Consider the following 10294-nt stretch of genomic DNA (forward strand, 5'->3'; position numbering starts at 1 on the left):
CCCTTTTCCCCCACCTTTCCATCCTAATTGTTACTATTATCATTGTTATTACTGATGTTCTTACCTCTTTATTCTGTTAAATTATGAAATTGCTCTTAACTCAACCCTCAAGTTTTACATTCCTTTCTGATTCTCCTCCCCAGCCCTCCGGATGAGGAGGAGTGAGCAGGCGGCTGCGTGGTGCTTGGTTGCCGGCCGGCATTAAACCATGAGACCAGAGGATGAGGCTACTGAAACAGAAACACAGCTTCACTCCCTGGATTCATAAGCACAGCGTGTTCGTAGATGCCTCAGATAACAGTCTAGTAATTAAGTCCATGTCATATGTGGGGCTCAAGGCCAAGGCTCCCTCACCAGTGCCTGGTGCAAGCCTTGGGTCTTTCTAGATCTGTGTTTCCTGGGCCCTGAGAGTCCACGTTCAAGTTCGCTTGCGCCTCATACAGACGCACACAGGGATCCCACCAGGAGCGGGCCTAAGGCAGTCTGTGCTTCCAGCTGCCATCCCCAAGGCCCTGAGCCCCGCAATGACCTGCCTTCCCTTGTTCCACTGCACCCTCATCCTTCTTGCTGAGCAGGCAGAGCTTCAGCCCTTTGCTGTGACCCTTTGTGCCCGACTTGTCTGCCTGCAGCCTGCTTCCTCCGGCAGGTGCCGGGCGTGGAAGTCCTGGCCTTGCACACGAGACTGAAGAGGACTGGCGCCTGGTTAGCCACAGAACTGAAACACTTTATTGCAGGGACTCAGCCAGCTGAGCTCTTCCGTTGAGAGGAGTGCGGGCAGGACAGAGCAGGCCTTTGACACTGAGGCTGCCTTTGCATCAGCAGGCATTGCCCCAGCGGGAAATGGTGGTGGTGGTGCGCTGCAGCCAGCCCTGGATCCTCTCTGTCCGGCTAATCAAACCTTTTCTCCTATTAGGAACTGCACCAACTTCTGCAGCCAAGAAAGGAAATCCCACAGCTTCTGACCTCTAAATGGGAAGGGTATAAACCTTCCTGCTTCTGTTGGTGTTGGCCTGTGAACGGGGGTGGAGGTGAAGGCTGGCTGCGGCCTTGCAGTAGTCGCTACTGCTGTGTGCAGGCCCATCTGTTCCAGGATCCAGTTGTAGAAGTGCTGGGTGGAGGTGTAGACTCCGGGCTTCTTTGCTCTCGCACAGCCCATCCCCCAGCTGGTCAGGCCAACAAGCCAGAAGTAGTCAGCGCTCTTGTCTTGGCACACAAGAGGCCCACCGCTGTCCCCCTGCAGCAGAGGAGAGAGGATGAAGGGGTTGTTGGGTGGCCACCGTCAGCCCAGTGGCTGGCTCCTTCCCTCTCATGGCACTTCCAGAGCTGTATTTAGTGGCCAGCCAAGCTCTGGAGAAGCTTTCCTGGGAGGGGGCGGTGGGCCTGTAAGGCAGGGCTCGCTCTCCCTGCAGCACAGTTGTCCTGCAGGTGCTGCAAGAAGGATGTTGCACGTTTGGGATGGTGAAGCTCTGGGCTGCCAAGGGCACTGGGTGGGCTTTGTGGACATAGTGCCAGGCCTCTGGGACAAGGCAGGCAGGCCCTGGGCAAAGGCGTGCAAAAGGGGAAGGGGGGTAAGGCCCTCAGCAGTGGGGACACAGCAATGGGAGTGTGAGTGGCCAGGAAAAGCCCGTGACGGTGCAGGTTTGGGCGGTTGTGGCGGGGCTGCCCGTGCTGCCGGGGCTTGGCTTGTAGCACGCTCCTACCTGGCAGGTGTCGATGCCACCCTGCGGATAGCCAGCACAGATGTTGTGGGTGTGGATGGCCCCTCTGTACCAGCCGCTGCTGTTACAGACCCCGGCATCAATGAGGTGGACCTGGGCCTCCTGCAGCACATACGCCGATCCTCCAGCTGTGAAGAGCACAGAAAGGAATGAACACCCAGCAGCTCATTGCCAGTTCTCCTTCCCTGCGTGACTGAAGCCCTATCCCGGGGCTTGGCTTTGCATGTGGGGAGGCGCTGGACCGCTCCTTCCTTTCTGCCTTGCTCTGGGTCAGTGGCTCACGCCCCCCTCTCTAAGAGGCATACGTCCCCACAGCCTGATTCTGGCTTTCTCCTCTGCCGTCAGGAAGAGCAACCTGCCTCCCCAAGCTGGCCAAGCTTGCGCTCGCAACGTGACTACATTTTGGGAGCTCACCTCTTGCAGTCCTGGCACCCCAGCCACTGACGTAGCACTCTGTCAGCTCCGAGACTCTCAGCGAGGCATCGGGCACGCAGGCAAGCTGTACATAGCTGTTGCACTGGACAGGCTGCTCCAGTTCCAGCAAGGCAATGTCGTTCCTCCGTGTGATATTACTGAAGTGCTGGTGAACCAGCAGCTGCTTGATGTTGCGCACCTGGGCCTCAGGTCCCAGCTGGGTCAGCTGGGTGGCACCTACCACCACCTGCCACATGGTGATGTTCCTGGAAGGCAGATGGAGAGAGGGCTCAGAGGGAGCAGAGCCACATGCTGCAGCAGCACAGCAGTTGCCCTGCCTTCTGCTTGGCAAGGAAGAGAGAAGAGCAGCACTAGGAGGGTGCGACAGAGCACGTGCTTCTTGGGCTCAAGGAATGTCGAACTGGAGACTGCTGGGAAGCAGTGGCATGAGCCAGCCTTCTCCTGAGCAGCCTCTCAGGTGCTGTGGAGTGCCCAGGCACTGGGTGTACTGCAGGGCAACAGGACATGCTGCAGCACGTGCTGCTGTGCTCAGGGCACCTGCTAGAGTGTGGGGCTAGCCCTGAACCCTGGTCCTCCTTACCTGGCCTCGATGAAGCAGTGGGCTGATGTGAGGACCCACTGTGGGCTGATGAGGGAACCCCCGCAGATGTGCGCCGTGCCTCCTTCCAAGGGAGCCTCGATGCTGACGATCCAGGGCCAGGCCCCTGGCTGGGCATTTCGGACACCCACGACGTGTGACATACTGTAGTTCAAAGCCGCAGGCCGAAGGCCGCAGGTGCCTCTGTAACCAGAAACCCCATTCTGGTTAGCTCCATGGAAGCTTGCGCCATTCCGGCTAAAGGCCAGCCATCTTCCCTCCCTTAAAGGCATGGCCAGAGGGCCCGAGGAAACCCGTGGGGTGCGTGCCCGCTCCCCTTTCCTTGCTTTCTGCTTCAGCCCATAGACGAGCTGTGCCAGCAGCCTGGATGCTGGCAAGGAGCTGAGCCTCCCAGATGGCCTTCAAGAGCCACTGGGGAGGCCATGGGGGATAAGCAGGACCCCCTCTAGAGAAGCTCACAAGGGTTGCCCAATCTCCCTCCCAGAGCCTCGGGCCACTTACCCACAGCTATCCCATGTGCCGTGCACAGGACAGCACACGGCCAGCAGGACAACGAGGAGGAGGAGAACATCCATCACTACCAGCAACATGTGGCAGCTGCAAGAACAAGGGCTTGTCACCACCAGTACGGCCGACGATGTACTGCCCGCAATATTCCTGTTGCCTGGGGTTCCCTTGGACGCGGGGCTGATGTCACAGAGTGCCTGGTTCCAGGTGCTGGGCGTGGTGGCGGTGGGGGAGGGATGGGGGGCAACAGGAGGGGTTCCAAGCAGGACTGGAGGCGGAAGCTGGGATCGCACACCCCTGACAGAGCCCCACGCAATGCCCTGCTTGCACGATCAGGGCGGGCAGGCCCCGTGGCAGGCAGCAGCGCCTGGCTCCCAGCTCTGCCTGCTAACAGCTCACAGGGCAACACCCAGCGTGGCCTCGCAGCCTCTTTGGGGAGTTCCCTGCCGCCCTGCTCTCTGCAGCCCTGTGCCACCGGCTCCTTCCCAATAAACAGAACACAACAAAGAACACAATGACTACAGCAGCATGCGCGTGCTTGGGTGTTGAAAAGCCAATCTGTTGATGGCCGTGGCAGCCAAGCAGTGCTGGGCAAGCCAAATAAGCCAAGCACAGCCCAGCAACATCAACCTTCCTGCACAAAGCACAGTGAAATGCAGGTGCAGCACACTCCTCACTGGCCATGTCAGCCACAGCAACGCGCTCTGGCAGGCATCGTGTCCTTGCTGTCTGTGAGTTGGATTGCTATTCTGGGCACACACTGACCATGGCACTTGTGGGAAGGACAAGCAATGTTAAGCTCTAGAGAGAGAGAAGGATGCTCCTGCTCTCAGCCCTACATGCCATTGTCGCAGCTTTGCAAGTGCTTGTGCTGCGATGAAGAGACGGGACGCAGCTTGACGCAAGCAAATGTCAATTTACTGTACAGAGGCCTCTGGACAGAAAGCCGGACTTGTTTGGGGAGGGAGCATGCTCCAGCATCATCCGCAGAGCCATAAGAACTCCTTTCACTGAATGATCAAGAGGAAGCAAAGGGCATGCCCATGTTTCCAGAGATCCCAGTTCAGCTGGAGGCATGCCCTGCAGTCCTGGGTAGGAACAGAGCTGGGAGCTGCAGCACCATGGCTTGCCGGGGCCCAAGCACAGAGCAAGAGGAGGACGGTCCTGGCAGCTTCAGAGGCAGGCCCTTCTGCAGCTCCCGCAGGGGGGGCATGCCTAGGTGGGCAGCAGCTGAGGGCATGCATGCTCAAGCACCTGCAAGTCCTTCCTGCCTCCAGGAGGTGGAGAGGTGGCCAGTGGCTGGCAGGCCTGGTCCTCTTGCAAGGTGGAGATGCTGGGGATGAGCAAGCACGTTGGCTGCAGCCACAGGCCATCCACATGCCTGAAAGGCTCTCTCTCCCCTCTTGCTTGTCACCTCGTCCAGCTTCAGGTTCGCTAGTGAGTTGCGCACACACACAGGGCTCCCAGCAGCAGCTGGCCCGAGACACTGTGGCTTTCCAAGCGCTGGCTGCCTGTGGCGTGTCTTGCCGTCGGCCTTTGCTAGCAGCCAGGCCTGGGGACCCACCGCGCAGCAGGTGCAGAGTGGTCCCACACAGGAAGGGCTTTGGGGTGGCTCTCCAAAAGAGGCCAGCGGGTTCTGTGGTGATCAGGCACAGGGCTCAGGCAAGCGAAGCAGCCAGCACTTTGCTTCTGTGTGACTGGCTCCTTGATCCCCCCTTCTCTCCGTTTGCCGTGCTTATACGTGCCCCTCATCTTCCCTGGCTCCTCCCTTTCTCAGCCCTGCTCTCCTTGGCCAAGACAAGGCCAACCCCGCTTATTTTGCCCCACCGTGCTCCCAGTTTGCCCCATCTGTCAACACACAGATGTGGCCTTTGGGTGCTCTTAGCTAGGTCCCCTTGCACTTGCGTGCCATTGCTGACGGGCTTGCCTGGGAACTGCTGTCCCTGCCAGAGTCCTCTCTGCAAAATGACCCCAAGCTCTTGAAGGTCAAGCAGCTGTGAAGCGTGGCCACCTCTGACGCCATTCCCCGCTAACCACCTGCCAAATGTGGTGCTAGGAAGAGCAGCGTATCCCCAGCAGACAAGTTGTCTTCTCCAAGGACGCCTTCTGCCTGCTCTCCGCAGACCCACGGGAACCGGCAGCAGGTCCCTTGTCAAAACACAAAGCAGATTTGAGCCCGCTTGCTTGGAGGCCAGTTCTGGGGCCTAGGAAGCCCTGCTGCACCTCAAGGGCCTTGAGAGCAGCTCTTCCACTTTCAGACAGAGCCTGCGTGGTCCTCCTCCTCGGGACCCGATTGCTCCCTCCGCTGTGCGCCTTATGCCTCGCCACAGAAGCAGGATGGCAGCAGGGAGCTGCCGCACCTTTCACAAGCTTGGAGGCTGCCATCCTTCAAGCCACGGCTCTCGACCCTCCAGGGACCTAGCCCTGCTGTGCAAATGCAATGCACGTGCCTGGCTCCTGCTTCTCTCCTGCACTCCAGCAGGTGATTGAGCAAGGCTCCTCCAGTCAGTGGCAGAAGACAGACTGATGAGGTGAGAGTGATGAAAGATCTCGCAAAGCTGCGAACAATGGCATGTAGGGCTGAGAGCAGGAGCATCCTTCTCTCTCTGGAGCTTCACGTTGATTGCCCTTGCCACAAGTGCCATGGTCAGTGGGTGCCCAGAACAGCAATCAGACTCATGGATAGCAAGGAGGACACGAGGCCTGCCAGAGGGGCGTTGCGGTCACTGACATAGCCAGCGAGGACTGTGCTGCACCTGCAGTTCACTGTTCTTCGTGCAGCAAGGTTGATGTTGCTGGGCTGTGCTTGGCTTATTTGGCTTCCCAGAACTGCTTGGTGCCACGGCCATCAACAGATTGGCTCTTCAACACCCAAGCACGCACATGCTGCGTAGTCATTGTGTTCTTTGTTGTGTGTCTGTTTATTGGAAGGAGCCGGTGGCACAGGGCTGCAGAGAGCAGGGCGGCAGGGAACTCCCCAAAGAGGCTGCGAGCCACGCTGGGTGTTGCCCTGTGAGCTGTTAGCAGGAGAGCTGGGAGCCAGGCGCTGCTGCCTGCCACGGGGCCTGCCCACCCTGATCGTGCAAGCAGGGCATTGCGTGGGGCTCTGTCAGGGGTGTGCGATCCCAGCTTCCGCCTCCAGTCCTGCTTGGAACCCCTCCTGTTGCCCCCCCACCCCCCCCCCCCCCCCACCACCCCCAGCACCAGGAACCAGGCACTCTGTGACAATCAGCCCCGCGTCCACGGGAACCCCGGGCAACAGGAATCCTGCGGGCAGTACGTCAGCAGCCGTACTGGTGGCGACAAGCCCTCGTCCTTGCAGCTGCCACATGTCGCTGGCAGCGATGGGTTTTCTGCGTCTCCTCGTTGTCCTGCTGGCCGTGTGCTGTCCTGTGCACGGCACACGGGACAGCTGTGGGTAAGTGGCCCGAGGCTCTGGGAGGGAGCTTGGGCAAGCCTTGTGGGCTTCACTGGAGGGGGCCTGCTTGTCCCCCATGGCCACCCCCCAGGTTCCTGAAAGCCATGTGGGAGGCTCAGTGCCTTGACAGCAGCCAGGCTGCCGGCACAACTCGTCTACGGGCTGAAGCAGAAAGCGGGGCGAGGGGAGCGGGTTTTGGCCCCACGGGTTTCCTCGGCCCGTCTGGCCATGCCTTGTGGGGAGGGAAGACGGCTGGCCTTCAGCCGCAACGGCGCAAGCCATCCAGCAGCACAGTAAGGAGTTTCTGGTTACAGAGGGAGCTGCGGGCTTCGTCCCATGGCTTTGCACTACGGCATGTCGCGCGTCGTGGGTGGCACAGATGCCCAGCCAGGGGCCTGGCCCTGGATCGTCAGCATCCAGGCTCTCGTGGAAGGAGGCACGGCGCACATCTGCGGGGGCTCCCTCATCAGCCCACAGTGGGTCCTCACAGCAGCCCACTGCTTCATCGAGGTCAGGTAAGGAGGACCAGGGGTCGGGGCTAGCCCCACAACACTAGCAGGTGCCCTGAGCGCAGCAGCACGTGCTACTGCCGTCCCGTTGCCCTGCAGCACGCCCAGTGCCTGGGCACTCCGGAGCCCCGCCGAGAGGCTGCTCAGGAGAAGGCTGGGCTCGTGCCACTGCTTCCCAGCAGCCTCCCGCTCGACACTGCTTGAGCCCAAGGCACGCGAGGGCAGTCGCAGCCTCCCTAGCGCTGCTTGCCTCTCTCCCTCGTCGAGCAGAAGGCAGGGCAAGTGCCGGGCTGCTGCAGCACGTGGCTGCGCTCCCTCTGAGCCCTCTCTCCATCTGCCTTCCAGGCACATCACCGTCTTGCGCGTGGTGCTCGGTGCTACCCAGCTGACTCAGCTGGGCCCTGAGGCTCAGGTGCGCGCCGTCAGGCGGCTGCTGGTTCACCAGCACTACTGGAACGTCACACAGAGGAACGACATTGCCTTGCTGGAACTGGACCAGCCTGTCCAGTGCAACAGCTACGTACAGCTTGCCTGTGTGCCCGACGCCTCGCTGAGAGTCTCAGAGCTGACAGCCTGCTACGTCAGTGGCTGGGGTGCCAGGAAAGCAAGAGGTGAGTGGCCCAAACGCAGTGGCGGCGCCAGTGCAAGCTTGGCCAGCTTGGGGAAGCAGGATGCGCTTCCTGACGGCAGAGGCGAAAGCCAGAGTCAGGCTGTGGGGGCGTAAGCCTCTCTCTTCGAGAGAGGGGCCGGAGCCATTGACCCAGAGCAAGGCAGAAAGGCAAGAGCGGTCCAGCGCCTGTCCGCATGCAAAGCCAAGCCCCGGGGGAGGGCTTCAGCCAGACGGGGGAGGAGAACTGGCAATGAGCTGCTGGGTGTTCATTCCTTTCTGTGCTCTTCACAGCTGGAGGATCGGCATACGCGCTGCAGGAGGCCCAGGTCCACCTCATTGATGCCAGGGTCTGTAACAGCAGCGGCTGGTACAGGGGGGCCATCCACAGCCACAACATCTGTGCTGGCTATCCGCAGGGCGGCATCGACACCTGCCAGGTAGGAGCGTGCTACAAGCCAAGCCCTGGCAGCGCAGGCAGCCCCGCCACAACCGCCCAAACGTGCGCCATCACGGCCTTTTGCTGGCCACTCACACTCCCATGGCTGGGTCCCCACCGCTGAGGGCCTTACCCGCCCCTCCCCATGGGCAAGCCCTTGCCCAGGGCCTGCCCGCCTTGTCCCAGAGGCCTGGCACGCTGCCCAGAAGGCCCGCCCGGTGCCCCTGGCAGCCCACAGCTTCACCATCCCAGCCGTCTGACACACCTTCACCACCACCGTGAAGAGCGGTGAGAGCGAGCCCTGCCTTACAGGCCCACCGCCCCCTGCCAGGCAAGCTTCTACAGAGCTTGGCTGGCCACTGAATGCAGCTCTGGCAGGTGCCGTGAGAGAGAAGGAGCCAGCCACCGGGCTGACGGTGGCCACCCAACAACCCCTTCGTCCTCTCTCCTGTGCTGCAGGGGGACAGCGGTGGGCCTCTCGTGTGCCAAGACAAGAGCGCCGACTACTTCTGGCTTGTTGGCGTGACCAGCTGGGGGACGGGCTGTGCGAGAGCAAGGAAGCCCGGAGTCTACACCTCCACCCAGCACTTCTACGACTGGATCCTGGCGCAGATGGGCCTGCGCCCAGCAGTAACCACTACTGCAAGGCCACAGCCAGTCTTCACCTACACCCCCGTTCAGAGGCCAAGGCCAAGGCCAAGGCCAACAGAATCGAGCCGGTTTCCACCCTGCCCGTTTCCAGTCCAGAAGCTGCTGGACTTCTTTACTCGGCTGCAGGAGCTCCTGCAGTACCTAAGGGCGAAATAAGGTTTGATTAGCCGGACAGAGAGGATCCAGGGCTGGCTGCAGCGCACCACCACCACCATTTCCCGCTGGGGCAATGCCTGCTGATGCAAAGGCAGCCTCAGTGTCAAAGGCCTGCTCTGTCCTGCCCGCACTCCTCTCAACGGAAGAGCTCAGCTGGCTGAGTCCCTGCAATAAAGTGTTTCAGTTCTGTGGCTAACCAGGCGCCAGTCCTCTTCAGTCTCGTGTGCAAGGCCAGGACTTCCACGCCCGGCACCTGCCGGAGGAAGCAGGCTGCAGGCAGACAAGTCGGGCACAAAGGGTCACAGCAAAGGGCTGAAGCTCTGCCTGCTCAGCAAGAAGGTATGAGGGTGCAGTGGAACAAGGGAAGGAAGGTCATTGCGGGGCTCAGGCCTTGGGGATGGCAGCTTGAAGCACAGACTGCCTTAGGCCCGCTCCTGGTGGGATCCCTGTGTGCGTCTGTATGAGGCGCAAGCGAACTTTGAACGTGGACTCTCAGGGCCCAGGAAACACAGATCTAGAAAGACCCAAGGCTTGCACCAGGCACTGGTGAGGGAGCCTTGGCCTGAGCCCCACTATGACATGGACTTAATTACTAGACTGTTATCTGAGGCATCTACGAACACGCTGTGCTTATGAATCCAGGGAGTGAAGCTGTGTTTCTGTTTCAGTAGCCTCATCCTCTGGTCTCATGGTTTAATGCCGGCCGGCAACCAAGCACCACGCAGCCCGCCTGCTCACTCCTCCTCATCCGGAGGGCTGGGGAGGAGAATCAGAAAGGAATGTAAAACTTGAGGGTTGAGTTAAGAGCAATTTCATAATTTTAAACAGAATAAAGAGGTAAGAACATCAGTAATAACAATGATAATAGTAACAATTAGGATGGAAAGGTGGGGGAAAAGGGTAAAATCCAAAGGAAAAGGGAAAAGGGAGGAAAACCCCCAAGTGATGCACAGTACAACTGCTCACCACCCTGCTGACTGATGCGCAGCCAGTCTCCGAGCAACGATCCCTCCCCAGCTAACCCTCCTACTTTCTATACCAAGCATGACGTCCCATGGTATGGAATACCTCTTTGGCTGGTTTCAGGGCAGCTGACCTGGCTGTGTCCCTTCCCAGTCTCTTGTGCTCCCCCAGCACTCTGGCTGGCAAGGCCCAAGAATCCAAAAAGTCCTTGACTTTAGTATAAACATTACCCAGCAACAACTAAGAACATCAGGTGGCTATCAACATTGTTCTCACATCACAGGCAAAACACA

The 10294-nt window shown here is 59.8% G+C and overlaps 1 protein-coding gene and 1 pseudogene across 1 annotated transcript; one reads left to right on the forward strand and one right to left on the reverse strand.

Annotated features, from left to right (window-relative positions):
- Positions 1–892: 892 nt before the first annotated feature.
- On the reverse strand, positions 893–3746 carry LOC119145901 (acrosin-like). The gene is made up of 5 exons (XM_037382691.1): positions 3253–3746; positions 2734–2934; positions 2133–2398; positions 1701–1846; positions 893–1234 (listed from the first exon to the last, which is right to left on the reverse strand). The coding sequence occupies exons 1-5, from the start codon at positions 3339–3341 to the stop codon at positions 893–895; spliced, it is 1044 nt and encodes a 347-aa protein (XP_037238588.1). The 5' UTR covers positions 3342–3746.
- A 2826-nt stretch (positions 3747–6572) lies between these two features.
- LOC119145902 lies at positions 6573–9122 on the forward strand (annotated as a pseudogene).
- The last annotated feature ends 1172 nt before the right edge of the window (positions 9123–10294 follow it).

Source organism: Falco rusticolus, chromosome 4, assembly GCF_015220075.1.
Source record: "Falco rusticolus isolate bFalRus1 chromosome 4, bFalRus1.pri, whole genome shotgun sequence".
Classification (NCBI taxonomy): Eukaryota; Metazoa; Chordata; class Aves; order Falconiformes; family Falconidae; genus Falco; species Falco rusticolus.